This window comes from Mustela erminea, chromosome 19 (genome assembly GCF_009829155.1).
Source record: "Mustela erminea isolate mMusErm1 chromosome 19, mMusErm1.Pri, whole genome shotgun sequence".
Lineage (NCBI taxonomy): Eukaryota > Metazoa > Chordata > Mammalia > Carnivora > Mustelidae > Mustela > Mustela erminea.
In genome coordinates, this window is record NC_045632.1 from 3,283,438 (window position 1) to 3,307,909 (window position 24,472).

At 49.8% G+C, this 24,472-nt stretch overlaps 1 protein-coding gene across 1 annotated transcript; it reads right to left on the minus strand.

The window, feature by feature from the left end:
• Nucleotides 1-6,347: 6,347 nt before the first annotated feature.
• Nucleotides 6,348-15,961, minus strand: AP2S1 (adaptor related protein complex 2 subunit sigma 1). Its single transcript, XM_032325473.1, has 5 exons — nucleotides 15,834-15,961; nucleotides 11,421-11,570; nucleotides 7,294-7,407; nucleotides 6,850-6,909; nucleotides 6,348-6,708 (listed from the first exon to the last, which is right to left on the minus strand). The coding sequence occupies exons 1-5, from the start codon at nucleotides 15,834-15,836 to the stop codon at nucleotides 6,607-6,609; spliced, it is 429 nt and encodes a 142-aa protein (XP_032181364.1). The 5' UTR covers nucleotides 15,837-15,961; the 3' UTR covers nucleotides 6,348-6,606.
• Between the last annotated feature and the right edge of the window lie 8,511 nt (nucleotides 15,962-24,472).

The window sequence follows — 24,472 nt, forward strand, 5'->3', positions numbered from 1 at the left end:
TTTAGGAGTCTCCTTGTCTATTGCATCATCCCATCCACATAAAACATGCTGGAACACTGTCCCTTTTCTTCCTTCTTTCCTCCCTCCCTCCCTTCCTTCCTTCCTTCCATTCTTTCTTTCAAGTGGGCTCCATGGTGCCTGGGTGGCTCAGTTGGTTAGGTGACTGCTTTGGGCTCAGGTCATGATCCCAGGGTCCTGGGATAGAGCCCCGCATCAGGCTCCCTGCTCAGTGGGGAGCCTGCTTCTCCCTCTCCCACTCCCCTGCTTGTGCTCTCTCTCTGTCAAATAAAGAAATACAATCTTAAAATAAATAAATAAATACATACATAAATACATACATAAATAAATAAAGTGGGCTCCATGCCCAGCCAACCTGGGACTCAAACTCACGACCCTGAGATCAAGACCTGAGCTGAGATCAAGAGTCGGACGTTTCAGTGACTGAGCCACTCCATTTTACAAACAATCCCCATCTCCCTGATCTCACATCCCCCTCCAGCTACTGCACTGTTCTCTCTTACAGCAACACTTCCTCCAAGGAGTTTCTAGGGGCTTGTGCCCTGATCCTCTCTCACAGGCTCTCCAGAAACCACTTCTGATGGGTCCGTGGAACGGACTCCACCCTCACCCCTCCACCGGCCCTGATCTGTCCCCCACTGACCCCGCTTTACCAAATCCAGTGGCCAAGTCTCTGCTCTTCTCGAATGTGATCACTCAGAAGCTTTTCTTTTCTTTCTGTTCCTCTTTTTTTTTTTTTAATTTTATTTATTTATTTGACAGAAAGATCACAAGGAGGCAGAGAGGCAGGCGGAGAGAGAGGGGAAGCAGGCTCCCCGCCAAGCAGAGAGCCCAATGCGGGGCTGGATCCCAGGACCCTGGGATCATGACCTGAGCTGAAGGCAGAGGTTTTAACCCACTGAGCCACCCAGGTGCCCCCTTTCTGTTCCTTTTTAAAACTTTCTTATTTTTGAATAATCTCTACACCCAACATGGGGCTCAAACTCACAACCTTGAGATCAAGAATTGCAGACGGTCCCAACTGAGACAGCTGGGCACCGCTCTTTGTTTTCTTTTAAAAACTGAGGTATATTCACATGCCCTAAAATTCACCTTTTTCAAGCGCGCCATTCAGTCATTTTCCGTATACACACAAGATTGTGCAATCACCATCACCCCCTAACTCCAAACCATTTCCATCACCCCCAAAAAGGAAAACCCCTTATGTGTTGAGCAGTGACCCCCCTTCCTCCCTCCCCCCAGCCCCTGGCAACCACTAAATCTGCTTTCCATCTCTGTGCACTTGCTGATTCTGGACATTTCATACCCATGGAGTCCTACACTATGTGGTCTTCTGTGTCTGGCTTCCCTCTTGCAAGGTTCACCCATGTTCAGTAGCATGTGTCCAGATTTCTTTCTTCTCTATGCAGTAACATTGCATTGTACAGATACTTGTTTGTCCGTTCATCAGTTCATCGGGAGCATTTTTTAAAAATCAGATTATTGAGGCAGAATTCATATGCACTAAAATTCATCCTTTTGGAGACGCCTGTGTGGCTCAGTCATTAAGCGTCTGCCTTTGGCTTGGGTCCTGATCCCAGGGTCCTGGGATTGAGCCCCGCATCGGGCTCCCCATTCAGCGGAGAGTCTGTTTTTCCCTCTGACCCTCCCCCCATCTCATGCTCTCTCTCAAGTAAATAAATACAATCTAAAAAAAACACAAACAAGCCAAAAGCCACTACAAATAGCCACGTGTGGGTTTTTACCCCTTTTGCAACTGCAAGGTCAATTTCATTTATTTATTTTAAAACTGCTTTATTGAGATAGAATTCACGTCCTTATGCCATTCACCTATTTACAGCGTACAGTTCGATGAGTTTTAGTATTTTCATAGAGACGTGCAACGATCACCACGACTAATTTTAGAACACTTTTGTCTCCCCAGAAAGAAGCCCCACACCCTTTAGCTATCAACCCCAACTCCCGCTCCCCCGAACTCTAGTCAACCACTCATCTACTTTCTGTCCATTTGGATTTACCTCTTCTGGAAATCTCATATAAATGGAATCCTATGACACATGGTCTCTGGGGAGTAGCTTTTTTTCACTTGGCATAGTGTTTTGCAAGTTCAGACATATCGTACTGTGGTTCAATGCTCCATTCCTTTTTAATGGCTGAAGACTATTCCCTTGTGTGGCTATAGCATATCTTACTTGTCCATTCCTCGGTGTGGGGATGCCTGCATGGTCTCCACCTTTGGGCTGTTATTAATAATGCTGTTATGAATGTTCGCATACAAGATTTGGTGCAAGCATAAATGTTCATGTCTCTTGGGCTCCTGTAGAGATCACATCCATAAACGTTCTTTCTCCTGGGTAAACAGGTAGGAGTGGGATTGTTGAGTCATAAGGTCAGTGTAATGTTTAACTTTGAAGAACCTGGCTAACTGTTTTCCAGAACAGCCAAACCATTTGGCCTTCCCACTAGAAACACCGAGCTCTGGATGCTCCAAGAGTTCACTGGTGTTTGGTATTTCTATTTTTTTTTTTAAGATTTTATTTATTTATTTGACAGACAGAGATCACAAGTAGGCAGAGAGGCAGGCAGAGAGAGCGGAGGAAGCAGGATCTCCAGGGAGCAGAGAGCCCGATGCGGGACTCAATCCCAGGATCCTGAGACCACGACCTGAGCCGAAGGCAGAGGCCCAACCCACTGAGCCACCCAGGAGCCCCGGTATTTCTAAATAAGCCATCCCAGGGCTTGCTTTGGCAGTGCACATGCTAGAAGTGGAAGGATCCAGATCAGTGTGGCCCCTGTTCTGATGAGGGGGGGATAGTGATCTGAACAGCACCCTCCACCTGAGCCCTTTTTCCCCTTGATTCAATCACGATGCCCTGGATGCTTTTCCTTCTTTCTCACTGGCTGTTCCTTCTCTGTTAAGCATCAATTTCTCCTCTTCCTCCCCCATGATCCATCGGCAAATCGCTTCTCTCCCTTCGTGTCTATCCCCCTGGGTGACCTCAGAGAGCTCCTGGCAATAAATATGGTCAATGCTGGGGTGACTTTCAAAAGTCCATCTCTGGCCCGGACATCTCTCCTGAGCTCCAGACCCCCGTAACCACGACCACCTCAGTGGAGACCCAAGAGTGCCAACTTGGCAAATTCTTCCCACTGCCTCTGCGCTCCTGGAAAAGGAGATTCTGGGGGTCCCAGATGCTCAGGCTGTCATATTGGACAGCCTTGATTTCTCACCCAGCTGGTATCCAATTGTCAGCAGGACCTGACCCACCTTCAAAAGGTGCCCAAAGCTGCTCATGCCTCCTTCCTTCCGTTGTCTTGTCCCCCACCTTGGCCCATGCCAGTGTCCTCTTTAGCCTGGACTCTAGGAATCACCTCCTTGGCTTCTTGGCTCCTGCCCTTGACTTCTTCTTCTTTTTTTTTTAGATTTTATTTATTTATTTGACAGACAGAGATCACAAGCAGGCAGAGAGGCAGGCAGAGAGAGAGGAGGAAGCAGGCTCCCCGCTGAGGAGAGAACCTGATGCGGGCTTGATCCCAGGACCCTGGGATCATGACCTGAGCAGAAGGCAGAGGCTTTAACCCACTGAGCCACCCAGGAGCCCCCTGCCCTTGACTTCTTGAAAGCAGATTTAACAGCTCATCGTCCCTCCTTGGCACAGGGCATTCCAGTGCCACATGGATGGTATGATTCTGTTTCAGTGGAATGTCCAGAACAGGCAAATTCACAGAGACGGAAAGAAGATTGGCAGGTTGGTAATTTTCCTAGAGCTGGGACAAGGTGATGGAGGGATTGAGGGGTGAGAGCTAATGATATTGGTTTCTTTTTGGGGTGATGAAAATATTCTAAAATTCACATTGGTGACAGTAACACAAGCCCATGAGTATACTGAAGACTGCTGAATTGTGCATTCAAAGTGGGTGATTTGTGTGGTATGTGAGTTATATCTCAGTAAAGTTGTTACTGCCCTCCCCCCAGACTCGCCAAACTCCTTCCTGTGGCTCTCGTCTCACCCACAAAAAAACCAGTGTCCCCACCACAGCTTGTCAGGCTCACTGCCACCTGCTTCCTCTCTCCCCCACCACCCACAATCCCTCTATTTTTTCTTTTCTTTTTTTTTTAAGATTGTATTTATTTATTTGACAAACAGAGATCACAAGTAGGCAGAGAGGCAGGCAGAGAAAGAGGGAGAAGCTGGCTCCCTGCAGAGCAGAGAGCCGGATGTGGGGCTCAATCCCAGGACTCTGGGATCATGACCTGGGCCAAAGGCAGAGGCTTTAATCCACTGAGCCACCCAGGTGCCCCTAATTCCTCTATTTTCTGAGCACATCACCTCCACTGCCTCTTTTGCCCACTCTGATCCCACCATGCTGTCCTATTTGCATGTTCTGCCTCAGGGCCTTTGCACCTGCTATGCCTCTGCTTGGAACATTCGTCCCCTAAAATCTGCCATGGTTCATTCCCTTACCCCCCCCTTTTTTTTAAGATTTTATTTATTTATTTGACAGACAGAGATCACAAGCAGGTGGAGAGGCAGGTAGAGAGAGAGGAGGAAGCAGGCTCCCTGCTGAGCAGAGAGCCCAATTAGGGGCTCGATCCCAGGACCGTGGGATCATGACCTGAGCCGAAGGCAGAGGTTTTAACCCACTGAGCCACCCAGGCGCCCTCCCTTACCCCTTTTGCCCTCAGCTCAGGGTCACCTCCTCCAGAGAGCCTTCCCTGACCAGCATCTAGAACAGCAGAGCCATCCCTGCCCCATTTTACTTGCCTCCACAACACTCCTGACTTTGTGACATACCCACAGTTGGCTTAATTAGGCATGGCCCCATCACCCTCAGGAGACCTATCCTGCTCATTGTGGTGCCCTCCCCACAGCTAAACAGTGATTGGCACATAGCAGGTGCCCAAGAAACATTTGCTGAAAGCACACAACGTCCCATGTGTCCTTCCCTCTCTGAGCCTCAGGCCCGGGTGTCCACAGGCCTCCTGATCGCCTTTCCTGGATGACCCGCGGTCTCTCAGACTCACTCTAGGGATTGAGGGTGGCGCCCTCCCAAAACAGGTCCAGACCTGGGGCCCGTGGAAGTGACCCTATTTGGAAAACGGCTCTTTAGGGATGTAATTATGTTAAAGGACCTTGAGCTAAGATGGCACAGATTATGCTGGTGGGCCCTAAACCCAATGGCCAGTGTGCCTCCAAGAGAAAGGAAAGGGAGAGGTACGGGCCCAGAGTAAAGAGCCTGGGAAGAGGGCGGCAGAGATGGGGGTTGGTGTGTGGCCCCCACTCAGGGCATGTCAGGAGGGAAGAGGCAAGGAAAGATCCCCTCCAGTCCTGGGAGGGAGCCTGGCCCTCCTGATGCCTTGATTTCGGACTTCGGGCCCCCAGGATGGTGAGGGGCTCCATTTCTCATTTCACGCCGCTGGTTTTGTGGTCATGTGTCATGGTGGCTGCGGGTAACCCACTTGCCAGGTCCTGATAACTGCAGCACGTTCCCCTGACCCACTCCCACCCCCTCACCCAGCTGCGTATCTGGGTCTCGTCCTGTGCCTCCAACCCCAGGTGGCCAGTCGCCTGTCCCTGTTGGTTGAAGCTGTAACGGGTTGTAGCGGCAGGAGAAACAGACACGCTGCTGTGACAGCCGTATCTGTGGAGGCGTCCCCTCTGCAGGCCAGATTCCCACGTCTGAAATAATCATCAGTGTAACTAGCGCTCGCTGTCCCCTTTTGGGCCAAGCACACAGCAGGCACTTAATGTCTGTGGAGTGAATGTGTTCTGACTAACGCCAGGCACCTCCTAAACGTTCCCAGCATTATCTTCATGCTCGATTGCACCCTGTGAGATCGAAACCGTTACCAACCCATTTTCAAGATGAAGACCGAGGCAAGAGGCCAGCTGTCCAGTCTGGGGGTTAAAAATAATGAAGCCCGGGCTTCGAACAGACCTGGCTTTTCACCATGCTAGCGACATGACTTTGGCAAGTCTTTTCCTCTTCCTGAACCTCAGTGATCTCACCTGGAAAGTGGGGCTCCTAACGGTCCTTTCCTTGGGATCTTGTGAGGGTTTGGGGAGCTAATGCTTGGGAACGCTTGGTGCCGTCAGGGGCTGGCAGGAGTGTTGTTATTTTAGTGGCCAATACCTAGGGTCTAAATCCGTCCCCCATTTCAGGCTCAGGGGCTCTCTAGGGGCAGCAGCAGGTTTGAGCACTCTTGGGTGGCCGGCCTTCCCCACGCCGAGGGGTGTTTGTCCACCGGCTGACAGACACCTCGATGGCAGGGCGTCCCGAGGGCCTGCAGCTCCTAGGTCCGACTGGCCAGCACTCAGAGACACAGGCCGGGCGGGACCACGGGTTTATTGGGGGCTCCACACACGCACTCACAGCGTCACACGACAACGGCACGGTTACTCGGTTCACACGAGGTGGCCTCCGCCCGCAGCCAGGCCCAGAGGCAGTGGGGTGCAGTCCCCTCCCCAGTGGCCCAGGCCCAGCTGGGGCCTTCCTCCTGGACTGGGGAGGGCAGGCGCTGGGCGGCCTCGGCCCGGAGAAGGGGGCAAGCAGGAGCGGGGGCCGGGCCGGAGGGGCTGGCCGCCCTCACTCCAGGGACTGGAGCATCAGCAACTGTTTCAGCACCTTCGTCTGGCTGGTCTCGCGGATCTCGCCAGCCAGGAACATCTCGTCCACGACTGTGTAAACCTGAGCGAAGGGAGAGTGTGGGGAGACCCCGGCATGAGAGAGGGGTACCCCCACCCACAACTCCAACCCCTGCAACGGATGCAGGTCTGGACCCCGGACACCCTGCCCTCCTGGCGCCCTCCTCTTCCCCAGGGAGCCCACCTTGTAGAAATTGAACACCAGGTCCAGCTCACAGACATTGTGGAAGTACTCGTTTAAGACCTGGGGGAGAAGGCAGAGACGGTGAGAGCTGGGCAGAGGGAGACGCTCTGGACGGGGGCCAAGGTCACCATCAGAAAGAGATGGCAGAAGACCAGAAGAGGGACCAAGAGGAACTGAGGGAGGGGGAGGGAGAAGGAAGAGACAGTGTGATGAAGACAGTCAGAGGCAGAAACAAGAACAAGGACGATCAGATAGCAGCCGAGGAGGGCAGAAAAGACAGACTGGACAGAGGAGGAGAGACAAAGAGGCACCGTGTGCGCACAGGGAAGCTGCCCTTGGCGGGGGGGGGGTGGGGGTGAGGGGGCTGGGCAGGGTCTGTGCATTCTGCAGGGAGACAAGGCATGTTCCTGGCACCCCTGGGCCCCGGGGAGCCCACCCGCACACCTCCACGAAGTTGTGGATGGCCTCCAGGTAGGCCAAGTTGTTGTCGTTGACGTCCACGCAGATGCAGAAGTAGAGGCCGGCGTAGCGTCGGTAAATGATCTTGAAGTTCCGGAACTGTGGGGCAGAGAGGCTGTCAGCAACGGGGCATGCCCAGGACCCAGCGGGCTGGGCAGAGTCCTTCACCCCACGTGTGGTCCCTGAGGCCCTGCTCTGTCTGGCCCTGTGTGGGGGACACAGTGGTGACTGACACAGGCCTGGCCCTCCCCTGCCGGGGCTTCCGGTCCAGTGGAGAGACAGTCATCCTCTGTCATCACTAGTGTGGGCAGCTGACCCAGGAGGGCTTCCTGGAGGGGGGTTGGGGGGCATCCGGACTGAGACCTGGAGAAGGAATAGGAGTGCTCCAGGCTGAGGGAACAGCTTATGAGAAAAAGCCCGGAGCTGAGAGGGAGCTGGGCTGTTCCATGACACCCACCATGGCTCCCTGCTTGTCGCCTCTAGAGAAAGTCGAAGTCCTTAGCCAGGAACTAACATGCCATCAACGCACAGACGCCACCTGTGAGGCAGGCTCTGTGCAGAGCAGTGTGGTCACCGCCTGGAACCAAGACAGGCCCAGCCCGACTTCGAACTGAGCTGTAATACAAAACAGAACTATTTCTACACTAACGAACACACACACAACCCAGGAATAAATACATACGGACCAAGGACGCAGACTCTAACCTTATGCACGTGGGGAAGAAGATTAAGAGACAGACATACAAACAGGCACTCTGGTTTGCTAAGCACAGTGTCTTTGGCTCAAATGGGCCAAGTCCCCCACGCTGGGTCTAGGCGAGAGCGCGTTTTGTCGCCACCTGGTGGCAACGGCGAAAGTCAACATTAGTCCCTGATGTCTAGGCCTCTTTTTTTCTCCCCCCAGCTCATTCTGTTAATTTCTGCACTTTGAGGAAGTTTTCTGACATTACTGTAGTAATTCCCCCACATAACCCGTGGACTAATAAGCATGTATCAGGATGCAAACTCTACTTTTTTTTTGTTTAAGGCAGGCTCCACACTCAACATGGGGCTCGAACTCATGACCCTGAGATCAAGAATTGTGCACTCCACTGACAGAGCCAACAAGAAGCGCCTTTTTTTTTTTTTTTTTTTTTTAACTGATACAGACACACAATAAAATGTTTGAAGGTCCCTGCTCTGGAGGAGAGGGTTTAACGCAGGCTGAGAGGACAGGAAAATTATCTGGAGATGCCACCACCGACCTTGACAATGTCACAGCTGACCCTGAGCAGCGCTCCATTTTTTTTTTAAACTTGAAATTCTCCCTCTCCCGCTATCACCCTCCCTGCTTGTCCCAACACCTTGGTTGTCAATTTGCGAGCTTCTCAGACCTTCCTGGCTTCTCTGGCTACATAGTCTCAGATAAGTCTCTTCCTGCAGGCTGGGGCAGGTCACCCTTCCGTCCCCCCACCTGCCATTGTGTCCATGTCCCCAGGCGTCACTGCCTGGGGATGGGTCGGTCTCTTCATTGGACTGTGAGCTGGGGCTGTCATCACTGTGTCCCCAGCAGGACCCTGCACAGGAAGGGGTCCATACCCTGATCCCCAGACTCTGTGGACGGGAGAACTTACATGGCAAAAGGGGACTGTGCAGGTGTGACTCAGCTAAGGATCTTGAGATGGGGGGGGACCCTGGATCTTCCAGATGGGCCCAGAGTAATCACAAGGGTCCCCATTAGGGAAAGAGGAAGACAGGAGAGTGCAGCTCAGAGAGAGAGGTTTCAAGAAGCAGGTGAAGGCAAGGAAACAGATGCTCCCCAGAGCCGGCAGAGGGAACCCGGCCCTGCTGATCCATTTTGGACACTTGCTCTCAAGAACCGTTTATGACGACGAATCCGTGTTGATCTGAGTCACTATGTTTGTTGTTATCAGTTAGCACAGCAATACAGGAGGTAACCGGTACTAAGGGGTGTGTACGAGTGAACAAATGAGAGGCAGAAAGTCTGGGTGGCCTAGGCCTTTCTCGCTGGCCACTCATCCTTTGGTTTTGCTCTCACAAGCCCTCTTCCAGGAAGCCTGCCCTGACCTCAGTCTTTTTTTTTTTTTTTAAGATTTTATTTATTTATTTGACAGAGATCACAAGTAAGCAGAGAGGCAGACAGAGAGGGGGGAAGCAGGCTCCCTGCCGAGCAGATAGCCCTGGGATCATGACCTGAGCTGAAGGCAGAGGCTTTAACCCACTGAGCCACCCAGGCGCCCCCTGACCTCAGTCTTGTAAGAGAGACATTATTTCGTGTCTCCTCCTCCTGACAGTCCCCAGTTCTCTCTTGTCCCCTGCAGCATTCCCTCCGCCGGGAAGCCCTCCTGGACCCTCAGGCTGAGTCAGGTGCCCTCTCCCCACCCCGCCACTCCATCCCAGCCCTACCCTCTCCGGGTCATCATGAATGAGTGATGGCCTGGCATTGTGAGGAACCTGAGATCTGCGTGTCAGGCCCCCATTGGACGTTCTCATCTAACCAGCTTGCCTCACTGACCCGCTCCTGGTCCCTCGGCACTCGGTGTAGGAGGCCACATGGCGCTGGCGCCAGGACACCCCAGCGCAGTGGGCCTGCTCACTCTGCCAGCTCACCCCTCCTAACCCTGCTCCCCACAAGGCCCCTCATTCCATCCTCCTCCTGGAAACCTTTCTTTCTTTCTTTCTTTCTTTCTTTCTTTTTAAGATTTTATTTATTTGATGACAGAGATCACAAGTAGGCAGAGAGAGAGCAGAGGAAGCAGGCTCCCTGCTGAGCAGAGAGCCCGATGCGGGGCTCGATCCCAGGACCCCGCGATCATGACCTGAGACAGAGGCAGAGGCTTAACCCACTGTGCCATCCCTGCTGGAAATCCTTTTCTCTAGGCTGTTGGGACCCCCCCCCCCCAGTCTGCTGGTTTTTCTCTACCTCCTCACCTCCCACCTCTAGACATGGCTGCTCTTCTCTCCGTTGCTCCCCTCTGCCGATTGTCCCTTCCCTCGTGAGTCCCACGGCCTTCCTTGTTCCCTGTGGACAGAATCTTCCACATCACGGCATCCCGCCCCCTCTCTGCACTCGGCCTCACTACCCCCTCCCGGCTTCTCAGCCGGGGTGTGAACAGATGCCTCACTCCTGGTCTTCATCCTCAGCTTGCTCTTCCCTAAATTGGCCCATGTCTTCCCTCTGCTCAAAAGACTCCCAAGGCTGCCACCTCACTCACAAGAACTCTGGTCCTCCCTGCAGCCCACGAGGCCCTCTGCCATCTGTCCCTGGTATCTCCTTGACTGTGTCAGCCCCCCTCTCTGGCTTACAGCACCTTAGCCATGCTGGCCTTCTTACTACTCCAGGAATGCCCCAGTATGTTCTCACCTCAGGACCTTTGCACTTGCTGTTCCCTAAGTCTGGGGTGCTCCTTCTCAGATATCCTCTCCTTCTGCTCTTCCAACTCCTTTAGGCCTTGGCTCCACTGTTACTTTTCGCAGACTTACTATAGAAATCACTCACACCTGCATACCAACCCCCCAGTGCACGCACCCCAGCCCCTCCATCTCCTGCAGCGGCTGCTTTTTCTCCCTGGCACCTCTCACCACCTACTAGACACTGTCTTTACTTTCAGTCTCCCTCCGACCAGAACATCAGCTCTCCCAGGGCAGGGACCCGTGCCTAGAACAGTGCCTGCTATACAGCAGACACCCAACAAATGTGTGTTGGATTTATGGGACAACCAGCCCAGCTGATGCCATGTAAATTAAAGGCAGAGCCTTCTTGATTTAAAGGGACCAGAGAGGGGCAGCTGGGTGGCTCAGGCAGTTAAGCGTCTGCCTTCAGCTCAGGTCATGATCCTGGAGTCCTGGGATAGAGCCCCGAGTCCAACATCGGGGCTCCTGCTCAGCAGGGAGGCCGCTGCTTCCTCTGCCTGCAGCTCCCCCTGCCTGTGCTCTCCCTCTCTCTGACAAATAAATATAAAATCTTAAAAACAACAACAACAACAGATAAATAAATAAATAAAAGCATGTTGAGGGAATGGACATAGGAAGGAAAGAGGGTCTGAGGGGTTGCATCGGTCAGAGGCCGGGCAGAGGAAAAAGGCAAGTGGGGACTGAGGGCAGGGCCTCACCTCCACAAAGTTGGTGTGTTTGGCATCTCGGACAGTGACCACGGCGTGCACCTCCTCGATCAGCTTCTGTTTCTCGTCGTCATCGAACTGCATGTACCACTTGGCCAGGCGCGTCTTGCCTGCCCGGTTCTGGATGAGGATGAAGCGGATCTGGGGGTGAGGAGGAGGAAGAGGAAATGAGAGCAGCCAGGACAGCTGCTGGCCCACCCAACGGCCCTGCCCAGCCCCGCTGGGTAAGTAGGGTCCCCACCCTCCAGCTCTCGACTTCTCCGCCAAGCCTGAGGCCAGTCCAGCTGGCTGGCCACCTACTCCCGCCCCAGGTCCCGACACCCCAGGGGAATGACTGCTTCCACACGTCAACTCCCCTGTCAGCTCCAGGGCCCTGAGGCCGGGGCTCCACTATCCTCTGCTTGACCCTGGACAAAGAGTCCGCCCCCTTCAGGTCAGTTTCCCCACCAGCAAAATGAGTTCCCTTAGAGAATCCACCTCTAAGCAGATGCTTAAGACTGAGCCACCCAGGCATTCCCCTGGCAGGGTGTTGTGCAGGTTAAAATGTTTATAAACTTAAGTCAGTAGCTGGCACACAGCAGGCGCTCAATAAATGTTTGAGTTTCACAGACGCCTGGCTGGCTCAGTCCGAGAAGCCTGTGAGTCTTGATCTCGGGGTGTGAGTTCGAGCCCCGTGTTTGGTGTAGAGATGACTTAAATAAATAAGTAAAAACTTAAAAAAAAACTGTTTGAATTTCAGACTTCTTCCGTCTGAACCCCGGAGAGCCCCCTTTTTCCTCTTTTTACTTACCAATTCTTAAAAATTCACCTTTTGGAGATGTATACAGTTCAAGTGGATTTTCATATACTCATACACTTGTGCAAAAATCACTACTAATTCCAGAATATTTTCATCGCCCCACAAAGAAACCCCATCCATTAATAGCCACTCCCCTTCCCCCCCCAACCCCATCCCCTGGCAACCAATAATGTTTCTGTCTCCATGGCTATACCTGTTCTGGACACTTCATATAAACAGAATCATGTAATACATGGCCTTTTGTATTTGGCTTCTTTCACTGGGCAACGTTTTCTTTCTTTTTTTTTTTTAACTTTTTTTTTTTAATTAATTTATTTATTTTCAGAAAAAACAGTATTCATTATTTTTTCACCACACCCAGTGCTCCATGCAATCCGTGCCCTCTATAATACCCACCACCTGCTACCCCAACCTCCCACACCCCCGCCACTTCAAACCCCTCAGATTATTTTTCAGAGTCCATAGTCTCTCATGATTCACCTCCCCTTCCAATTTCCCCCAACTCCCTTCTCCTCTCTAACACCCCTTGTCCTCCATGATATTTGTTATGCTCCACAAATAAGTGAAACCATATGATAATTGACTCTCTCTGCTTGACTTATTTCACTTAACTTTTTTTTTAAAAAATATTTTATTTATTTATTTGACAGAGGGAGATCACAAGTAGGCAGAGAGGCAGTTAGAGAGAGAGGAGGAAGCATGCTCCCCGCCGACCAGAGAACCCGACACGGGGCTCGATCCCAGGACCCTGGGATCACAACCCGAGCAGAAGGCAGAGGCTTTAACCCACTGAGCCACCCAGGCGCCCCTGGGCAACGTTTTCTAAGTTCAACCACATTGCAGCTCGTGTCTCTGCTTCCTTTCTTTCTATGGCAGAATTACGTTCCTCTGGATAGACCAGTTTTGTTTATCCATCCATCAGGAGACGGACGTTTGGGTCATTTCCCCTTTTTGGTGACTGTGAATAAGGCTGCTACAAATATTCATGTACAAGCTTCTACCTGGACATGTGTTTCCAGTTCTCCTGGCTACATACCTAGGAGAATTGCTGCGCCATACAGTAACGGTACGTCTAACTTTTTCAGCCACTGCTAAATGGTTTCCCAAAGCGCCTGTCACTTCTCAAGAGATGTAACTGTTTGGTGCGACAAGATAAAAACAAGAGATGAAAGGTATCCGGATCGGTGCCTGGCTTAGATCACACGCTCCGTGTTAGCTGTATCTATCAGCAGTGAGGGCTAGGAAATTTGTTTTTATGATTCTGAAAAGCCAGGTCAACCCTCCAACTATGAACAGGGAACAAGTTAATGCCAGAAGTGCTTAGCACAGCGCCCATTACATCCTGATCGTTCCATACAATGCACTATGGTGACAGAGACACATTTGTCCAAGTGGCTAAGCACAGAGACTCTATGAGCCTGAATGGATCCTAGCACTCCTGGCTGTATGTCCTTGGGCAAGTCACTCAGCCTCTCTGGGCCTCAGTTTCTCCTTCTGCATAATGGACATAAGGAGAACACCTCCCTCATAAGACAGTCCCACGGGTTAATAAAATGTAAGGGGTGTATCACAGTGACCAGCATATGCTAAATGTCACAGAAGTATTCCTTCTTAGCGGTATTATAATTCACCATCATTTGACTTTAAGAAAAACAAGGCCGGGGGTGCCTGGGTGGCTCAGCTGGTTAAGCGTCTGCCTTTAGCTCAGGTCATGATCCTGGTGGAGTCCTGGGATTGAGCCCCTAATGGGGCTCCCTGCTCAGTGGGGGGTCTGCTTCCCCCTTCCCTCAATCCTGCTCTCTCTTTCAATAAATGAACAAAACCTGAAGAAGAAGAAGTAGTAGTAGTACTACTACTACTAGTAGAAGAAAACCAAGGCCCAAGTTCACCCAGTTAGGAAGCCTGTCTCTGGGCCTAGTTCTGTTTGAAACGGGCATGTGTTTACCCATTTAAAGAAAGCAAGGCTCAGAAAAAGGAAGTCTCGCAGCCACAAAGCATAACTGGAAGTCCAAAGGCTTTGCTCAGGACCCCCTTACCCTGGCTTACCCTCTGGGAGCCCCTACTTATTCCTGGAGTCCACTCTCTTTCCTAAGCCTCATTCTCCCATATTCTATCCCCCCTCCCCCAACCAATCAAGCAGGACAGGAACAGGATATTACACTCTCCTTCCAAGAACCCCTTCTGCTGAGCCATGGAAAACCACTTCCCACCAGGCCAGGGATCCTGGGTAGGAAGGGAAAGGGCACCGGCCTGGCAGGGGTGTGGTGAGTGGGGAGGAAGGACCCCCACCAGGATGCCACAACCTGGGGGCAGAGTCAGAGACATAAGGAGCATATGGAAGGAGACCCAAAAGGTTTGAGGGAGAGCCCTGCTTCTTACCAGCAAATTCCCTTGTAACACCTCTTCCTGTTTTTTCTCCCAGTTAGCATCTCTCCATCTCTGGGAATCTACCCTGAGAGGTCCCTTCCCTCCTGCGGCCTCACCCTTCTGATGTTCCCTCTGGATGCCTCCCAACCCTCCCTGTCTCCAAGCCCCCTCCCCTCATGTTGTTCCCCTTGACTTCCAATTTCTGGGTTTCAATCCCCTCTCTCATGCCTTAGAAGGCCTTTTACTTGGGATATCACTCCTCTGATGCCAAGGCCATCTCCCCTGTTCCAAAGGTCACATGTTGCCTTCAAGGACCCTGTTTGTGGGGGAGACTCCCTCCTTGTTCTGAAACCCACCACCATTCTTCTCTTTTTCCAGCTCCCTTCCAAGAATCCTTGCTTTTGGTCCAAAGACCCACCCTGGGCCAGGGGCGGGGGTGGGGGCAGATCCAAAGCCCAGTCCCTGCTCCAGAAACTCCATCCCATCTCTCCCACTTCCATGCTTGCTCCCTGCCCAAGGCACCTCTTCTTGTAAAGACCTATTCCACTGCTTCCCATCTGTTTCAAATATCCACTCCCTACCTCCAAGCCTTCTCCCACTTTGCGGCACACTTCCCCTGATTCTAAAGCCCCATTCCCTATGGTAACCTACTTCCCATCTGCAGTGCCCAGTCTCGACCCTTGAGATTCTCTTTCTCACCGGCAATACCCCGCCCGTTTCAACACACCCTCTGCCTTCGATGTCAGCTTCCGGCTTCTAAAGACCCCTTCTCTCCAGTCCCAGTGTCTCCCATTCTTCTCCAACTATCCTGCCAGACTCCAAGAGAGCCTGGCAGAAGAGCCTCTTCTCTTGAGACGCCTTTCTCTTGGGACGCCCCCTCCCCATTTCCAACTCCTCCCCCCCCCACCTCCGAGATCCCGCTTCTAGAGTTGCCTCCCCACTTCAACCCCTATCCTGTCAGTCATCTCCAATGTCTCCTTCCCGCACAGCCCTCTCCCCTCGGTACCCCGTCTCTAATGTCCCCTGGCTTCGAGGCCCCCGGTGCACTCCTGCGCCCGGAATCACCGTCCAGCTTCCCCCTTCCCGGGCCTCTGGTCGGCCCCAATCCTGAAAGCCCGCGCCCGGCCCAAACCATCGCACCACGGCAGGGGAAGCTTGTCAGTACCCGACCGAGCCTTCAGTACCTGCACGTGGACCCACCCTCCGCCCAGCCCCCACGTGGGCGCGCCCCCCGTTACCATGGCGACCCCCGTCCGGACCCCAGCGGCCCGGGTCCCGCGGCTCCTGGGCAGCTCCGGCTCTCGCAGCAGTTAGTGGACCCAGGACTAGAGCGGACTTCCGGCAGAACTCGCCCGCCCTCTCGCGCACAGGTCACTGGGAACTGTAGTCTCAAGAATGCGTTCGCTCCGCCGGACTGCAAGCCTGGGAAAAGAGCCGGTCCCGTTTCCCAACCTGCCCCGCGACTGTCCTTTTCCCACCACACGGTACTGACCCTGAATGCATGCCGGGAGTTGGGGGTGAAAGTCTCTTCCCGAGGACTACAATTCACGACATGCGTGACAGCCAGCAACGGAGTGTTGCATTCTGGGAAATGTAGTTCCTCTAGACCTGCGTCCACCCGTACCCCCCAACCCCGCCCCTCCATGCCGCTCCCCCGGCCCCCCCCCATGCCGCCCCATCCTCCCAAGGCGAGAAGGGCATGCTGGAAATAGTAGTTTATTTTATTTTATTTAAAAAAATTTTTTTAAAAAGATTTTATCTATTTGACAGAGATCACAAGTAGGCAGAGAGGCAGGCGGGGGAAACAGGATCCCTGCTGAGCAGAGAGCCCGAGAGCCCCAGAGCCCCAGAGCCCCAGAGCCCGTTGAGGGTCTTCATCCCAGGATCTTGGGATCATGACCTGAGCGGAAGGCAGAGGCTTTAACCCACTGAGCCATCCAGGCGCCCCTGGAAATAGTAGTTTAAAGTAAAAAATTGTGCTGTGGGAGCTCTAAAGGTAAGTCTTTAGGTACTCACCTAGTGCTTTGTTTAAAATATGTTGTGCGTTTCCCTGTGGATGATGGACAGTGGGTTAAGAGAACGTTTTCGAGAGTCAGAACTGCGTACAAATCCTCCCATTGCAATTCCTAGCTGGGGGACTTTGGGACAACTCCCAATCTTAGTTCAATTTCTTCATCTGTAAAGAGGAGGGATCAAGGGGTCATGTCGGTAGGGTTGTTTTAAAGCTTCTCTAAGTTTCCAAAGTACTTATCCATTGTGTTTGACATAGAGCAAGAGCCCAATAAATACTAGTTAATATCATGAAAGATCATTGTTAACATACATCAGATAGTAGGGGGGCTTCTTACATCTATCCAGAAGGTACAGTTGTCTCCTTTCAGTTACTCTAATAGGCCAAATGCTTTCCTAACTCAGCGACTTTTTTTTGCGCTTTCCCCTAGAAAGCCTTTCCTCATTCATTCTGTGATTGGCCCCTTTTCTCCCTTTACCTTAAACACCACTTCCACAGACCTATATAGAGAATCCTTCATACAAAGGTCCCCATCTCCCACCCCCCAAATTCTATGGGTTAGTTTGATTTTCTCATAGTGTCACTGGGGAGATCCCATGACCCCCTGAAGCTCAAGAAACTCCTAGAATCTTCTGCCTAACTCTCAATTTCATCCTTTAGATACTAACTAAAGAATTGCTGGAAGAGGAAAAGAAATATTTGAGAACTGGGGCACCTGGGTGGCTCAGTCAGTTAAGCGTCTGTCTTTGCCTCTGGTCATGATCCCAGAGGCCTGAGATCAAGCCCTGCTTGGAGCTCCCTGCTGGACGGAGAGCCTGCTTCTCCCTCTCCCAGTCCCCCTGCTTGTAAAAACAATTTTTAATGATTTTACTTGAGGTGTGTTTGATGTATGTTGTCTACATCTCCCATTAGGTGGTTGAGGGCAGGGACCCTGTGTATTAGTATATCTACATCATCTAGAACATGGTAACTTGGTAAGCACTCAATAAAATATCACTATTAATACCAAGGACAGGGGCACCTGGGTGGCTCAGTGGGTTAAAGCCTCTGCCTTTGGCTCAGGTCATGATCTCAGGGTCCTGGGATCGAGCCCCGCATCGGGCTCTCTGCTCAGAAGGGAGCCTGCTTCCCCTCTGTCTCTGGTTGCTGCTCTGCCTACTTGTGATCTCTCTCTCTCTGTCAGATAAATAAATAAAATCTTAAAAAAAAATACCAAGGGCAGACTTAACCCTAATAAAAACAAAGCATATCATAGAACAATGTAAATTAAAAGTACAGTATTAACAGAAGAACCAACACATAGCTATGGAATTATTGCAAGGGCAAAAAAGGGTTAGGGATCATTTCTGTTTTGTGCATTGCTCTAAGAGGGTTGGGACTGAGATAAGGTAAACAGTGTGCCTAGGGTGTAAAATTTAAAAAGGCACTCACAGGACGCCTTGGTGGCTCAGTGGGTTAAAGTCTCTGCCTTCAGCTCAGGTCATGATCTCAGGGTCCTGTGATCGAGCCCTACATCAGGCTCTCTGCTCGTCAGGGAGCCTGCTTCCTCCTCTCTCTGCCTGCCTCTCTGCCTACTTGTGATCTCTGTGTCAAATAAATAAAATCTTTTTAAAAGTAATAAATAAATAAAAAGGCACTCACTCCTTGGGACTTACCCAACTCTTGCATGAGTCTGAAAGTGAGAATCTCCTTGAAATTTGTTCCGTGGACACCTCACTTGCCTTACCTTAGTTCCAACCCTGATTTCTAGTGCTCAGCTTAGAGCCTGGCACAAGTCTGGTGTTCAGCAAACATTTACTGAATGAATGAATGAATGAATGAATGAATGAATAGATATAAAAAAACAGACACTCTCTCCACCCTGACAACATTCATGACAACACAACATTCATGGTCCTGCAGAGGAAGTAAATGTAAAGGACATTATGCAAATAAATTTTAAAATTACTTAGCAAACAATAAATATTTCTTATCTCACACTGTTTCTGTGGGTCAGGAATTTGGGAGCAGTTTAACTGGGTGGTTCAGGCTTGAAAACTCTCATGAAGTTGCATTCAAGGCATCAGCTCTGGGAGAACCTGAATGACTCAGTCCGCTAAGTATCCAGCCCCAGTCTGCTTGTCCCTCTGCTTCTCGCCCTACCTCTCCCCTTGCTCATGCTGGTGGTGTGCTCTCTCTCTCTCTAAAATAAATAAATAAAATCTTAAAAAAAAAAAAAAAAGATATAAGCTGGGAATGCAGTCATTTGAAGACCTGAAGACTTCATTAGGGCTGAAGGATCTTTCTCCTAGATGGCTCACTTCTGGTGCTGGCTGGTTAATGCTGGCTCTTTTCTTTCTTTCTTTTTTAGATTTTATTTATTTATTTGACAGAGAGAGAGAATGAGTGAGCTCACACAAACAAGGAAAGCTGCAGAGGGAGAGGGAGAGGGAGAAGCAGGCTGCCTACTTAGCAGGGAGCCCGGTGCATGACTTAGTCCCAGGAGCCTGGGATTATTATAATTTTTTTTAAGATTGTATTTATTTATTTGACAGAGAGACAGAAAGAGAATACAAGCAGGGGGAGTGGGAGAGGGAGAAGCAGGCCTCCCGCTGAGCAGAAAGCCCTATGCAGGACTCAATCCCAGGACCCTGGGATCATGGCCAGAGCCAAAGGCAGACGCTTAACTGACTGAGCCACCCAGGCACCCCTAATGCTGGCTTTCGACAGGAGGGCTCAGTTCTTCACCAAGTGGACCTGTCCACAAGGACATTTGAGTGTCCTCACGTGGCACCTATTTTCCCCCTAATGATCCAAGAAAGGGCAAGGCCAAAGCAGCAATATCTTCTATGACCTTGCCTCAGACGTCACATCCTCTCATTTCTGCCATATCTTGCTGGTACACAGATCAGCCCTATCCTATACAGGAAGGGACATGAATATCGGGTGAGAATTGTTGCAGCTCATCCTAGAGGCCTGGGTGCCACAGCCGCTTATAGAAGAGGCATCTGACCCAGCTGAAATGTTAGGGACAGCTTCTCCAGAGGGAGTGGCATTTGAGCTGAGATCAGAAGATGAGTGGAAATTAACCAAACAATGACTAATGTTGCAGGGGATAGAGTCTCCCCCCCACCCCCGGCAAATAAATAAATAAAATCTTTTTTAAAAAGATTTTATTTATTTATTTGAGAGAGAGAGAGCACACGTGGGAGGAGGAGCAGAGGAAGAGGGAGAAGCAGACTCTTCACTGAGCAGGGATCCCCATGTGGGACTCGATCCCAGGACCCTGAGATCATAACGTGAGCCAAAGGCAGCTACTTCCACCAACTGAGCCACTCACATGACCTGGAAACATTTTTATTTTATTTATTTTTTAAGAGATTTTATTTTGTTTATTTGACAGACAGAGATCACAAGTAGGCAGAGAGGCAGGCAGGGAGAGAGGAGGAAGCAGGATCCCTGTGGAGCAGAGAGCCCGATTTAGGGCTCGATCCCAAAACCCTGAGATCATGACCCAAGCCGAAGGCAGAGGTTTTAACCCACTGAGCCACCCAGGCGCCCCTGGAAACATTTTTAATAAAGGATTTTATTTATTTTTAATATTTTATTTATTTATTTGACACAGAGAGATCACAAGTAGGCAGAGAGGCAGGCAGAGAGAGAGAGGAGGAAGCAGGCTCCCTGCCGAGCAGAGAGCCCGATGCGGGACTCGATCCCAGGACCCTGAGATCATGACCTGAGCCGAAGGCAGCGGCTTAACCCACTGAGCCACCCAGGCGCCCCAAGGATTTTATTTTTAAGATATCTCTACAAACAACGTGGGGCTCAAACTCACAAACCCGAGGTTAAGAGTTGTGTGCTCTACTGACCAAGCCAGCCAGGCGCTCCTGTTGGAACCATTTTAAATTAGTTGCAGACATTGTGCCCTTTCATCACAAAAGGCTTCACACTTCAATATGTTCCTCTTAAAAACAAGGACTTCTTCTTAACCTCCTCCATAACAACACAATTATCACATCAGGGAATCTGACCTTAATACTACACTATTATCTAATATAGGTCAATATTAAAATATCCCTGTTCATCCCATAATATACCTTATAGGTCCCTTCCTTCCTTCCCTTCTTCCTTCCTTTCTTCCTTCCTCTTTCTTTCTTCCTTCTGTCTTCCTCCTTCCTTCCTCTTTCTCTCTTTCTCTCTTTCTTCCTTTCATTCTCAGTAGGCTCCACACACAGCATGGAGCCCAGTGCAGGGCTTGAACTCATGAGCCTGAGATCAAGACCTAAGCTGAGATCAAAAGTTGGATGCTTAGGGGTGCCTGGGTGGCTCAGTCAGTTAAGGGTCTGCCTTTGGCTCATGTCATGATCCCAGGGTCCTGGGATCAAGGTCAGCATTAGGCTCCCTGCAGGGAGCCTGCTTCTTCTTCTGCCCCTCACCCTGCTTGTGTTCCCTCTCTCACTGTATCTCTTTCTGTCAAATAAACGAAAAAATAACATCTTAAAAAATACTTTTGTGCATCAAAAGACACTATCAAGAGAGTACATGGGGCTCCTGGGTGGCTCAGGTGGTTGGGCGGCTGCCTTCAGCTCAGGTCATGATCCTGGAGTCCCAGGATTGAGTCCCGCATTGGGCTCCCGGCTCCACGGGGAGTCTGCTTCTCCCTCTGACCTCCTCTCTCATGCTCTCTCTCTCTATCTCTCTAATAAATAAATTAAAATCTTTAAAAAATTTTTTTAATTTATTTATTTGACAGAGAGAAAGATCACAAGTAGGCAGAGGGGCAGCCAGAGAGAGGTGGGGGAAGCAGGCTCCCTGTTGAGCAGGGAGCCCCATGCGGGGCTCCATTCCAGGACCCTGGGAACATGACCTGAGCTGAAGGCAGAGACTTTAACCCACTGAGCCACCCATCCCAGGACCCTGGGAACATGACCTGAGCTGAAGGCAGAGGCTTAACCCACTGAGCTACCCAAGGGCTCCAATAAAAAAATCTTAAAAAGAGAGAGAGATAGAGAGTGCAAAGACAACCCACAGAATGGAAGAAAATATTTGTAGAGCATCTATTTAATAAGGGATTGATATCTAGAATATATGAAGAACTCCTACCACTCCACAACAACAAACCTCAATTCAAAAATGGGCAAAGTACCTGAATGGACATTTCTCCAAAGAAGATATACAAATGGCGAATAAGCATAGGAAAATATGCTCAACATCACTAGTCTTCAGGAAAATGCAAATGATAGTCCCAATGAGATACCACTTCACAGCTTTTAGGATGGCTATGATCAAAGAAAACAAGCACAAAAAGCAATAACAAGTGTTGGCAAGGATGTGGGAAAACTGGAACCCTTGTACATTTCTGGTAGGAATGGAAAATGGTACTGCCACTCTGGAAAACAGTTTGGTGGTTCCACAAAAAGTTAAATGCAGAATTGCTACATGATACAGCAATTTTATGTCTAAGTATATATTACAAGTAACTGAAAACAGAGATTCAAATATGTGTACACCAGTGTTCCTAGCAACATCATTCACAATAGCCAAAACCCCATAATGTCCCATAACAGAACAATGGATAACAAGATGTAATATATACAATGGAACATTATTCAACCTTAAAGACGAATCAAATTTGGATTCATGCTACAACATGAATGAAACTTGAAAACATGATGCAAGGTGAAATAAACCAGACATGAAGGAATAAATGTATGCTTTCACTTAGGCTTTTTAAAGGTTTTATGTATTTATTTGTCAGAGAGAGAGAGAGAGAGCCCCTGCAGGGGGAACAGCAGGCAGAGGGAGAAGCAGGCTCCTCACTGAGCAAAGAGCCCAATGTGGAACTCAATCCCAGGACCCTGGGATCATGACCTGCGCTAAAGGCAGACGCATAACTGGCAGAGCCACCCAGGCCTTCCTGTATGATTTCACTTAAGGGAGGCCCCTAGAACAGGCAAATTCATAGAACTAGAAAGAAGAATGCGGGTTACCAGGGGCTGGAGGCAGAAAGGGGAGTTACTGTTTAATGGATACTGAGTTGTAGTTTGGGTATAATTAATAAGGTCTGAAAACAATGTTGTGAATGTACTCAGTCCCACTGAAATGTACATCTAAAAATGGTTAAGTGGAGGGGGACCTGGATCGCTCAGTAGGTTAAGCACCTGCTCTTGGTTTCAGCTCGGGTCATGATCTTGGGGTCTTTGGATCAGGCCCCACGTTGGGCTCCAAGCTCAGTGAGGAGGCTGCTTCAGATTCTCTCTCTCCCTCTCCCTTTGCTCCTCCCCTCCCCTCCACTCGCACTCTCTACCTCTCTCTAAAATAAATAAGTAAAATATATTTAAAAATATATAATTAAATAAAAAATAAAATATTTAAAAATGGTTAAGTGGGGAGGGGTGCCTGGGTGGCTCAGTTAAAGCCTCTGCCTTCAGCTCAGGTCATGATCCCAGGGTCCTGGGATTGAGCCCCACATCAGGCTCTCTGTTCAGCGGGGAGCCTGTCTCCTCACCCTGCCGCCTGCCTCTCTGCCTACTTGTGATATCTATCAAATAAATAAATAAAATCTAAAAAAATGGTTAAGTGGTATATTCTATGTTATTTATATTTACCACCATGAAAATGTTATGTGATTTATATATATAAAAAAAAGCCTCACAACTCAGTTGTAGCTATCACCAGTATAGCGTTTACTATGTTCCAGGCACTTTTTCTAAGCGATTCACTTATTGAAACCTCAAAACAAGCCTGTGAGTTAGGTGTTAATATTATCAACCCCATTTTAAAGATGAGGAAATTGAGGTACAGAGAAGTTGAGTAACTTGCCCAAGGTCACACAGCTATTGTAAATGGTGAAGTTGAGATTCGAGGTCAGGCATTCTGGCTCCAGTGTGTCAGTGCCTCAAGCCACTATGCTGTGCTGCATTCATGTGACTGTATAGAGAGGTCTGGTAGAAAACACATTTGTGGAGAGGTAAGTGGGATGGGGTCGGATTCTCCATGGAGACTGAATTTTATCTAGAGTATCTTAATTTATTGCAAGGACAAGAAATTCATGTAGTATTGCATAATTTAAAATAAGTGAAGAAAATAATATATGGCAGGGGGGAAATGGGCAAAAGGCTTGAATAGCACTTCACAAAAAGTGCTGTTCAGATGGCTTGTATAACCATGGAAAGATGCTCAACCCCAGGAATCACTGGGAAAAGACAAAGGATATAGCTATGCAACCATTAGAATGGCCATCATTAAATTAAAAAGATGGAAAATGGGGGGCGCCTGGGTGGCTCAGTGGATTAAAGCCTCTGCCTTCAGCTCAGGTCATGATCTCAGGGTCCTGGGATCAAGCCCCGCGTCAGCCTCTCTGCTCAGCAGGGAGCTTCTTCCCTTCCTCTCTCTGCTTGCCTCTCTGCTAAATAAAATCTTAAAAAAAAAAAAAAAAAAGATGGAAAAGGGGAAGCAGTTGAAATTCTTACACATAACTCTTGGGATGGAACTTGGTACATTTTCTTTGGGAAAGGTGAACACATGCGCCCTCGGTGACCAGCAGTTTCACTCAGGTACATAGCTAGCAGAAACGAATACATATGTTTACCAAAAGGCATATTTATTTAAGTATTTGTTTATTTATTTCAGAGAGAGAGTGAGTGAACACTAGCAGGAGGGGCAAAAGGAGAGGAAGAGAGAATCTCAAGCAAACTCCACGCTGAGTGAGGAATAGACTGGGGGTTCGATCTCATGAGATCATGAGACTGAGATCATGACCCTGAGATCATGACCTGAGCCCAAACCAAGAGCCAGACACTTAACCATCTGCACCACCCAGGCACCCCACCAACCCCACCAAAAGACGTATTCTTTTTATTTTTATTTTTTATTTTTTAGATTTTA

Bases quoted from the DNA above. Each gene is read 5' to 3' on its own strand.
- AP2S1 (XM_032325473.1), bottom strand. The intron at 7,408-11,420 runs GTGAGGCCCTGC...TCTGCCCCACAG, and splicing joins AACACACCAACTTTGTGGAG to TTCCGGAACTTCAAGATCAT. The intron at 6,709-6,849 runs GTGGGCTCCCTG...CCCTTCGCTCAG, and splicing joins TGGTGTTCAATTTCTACAAG to GTTTACACAGTCGTGGACGA.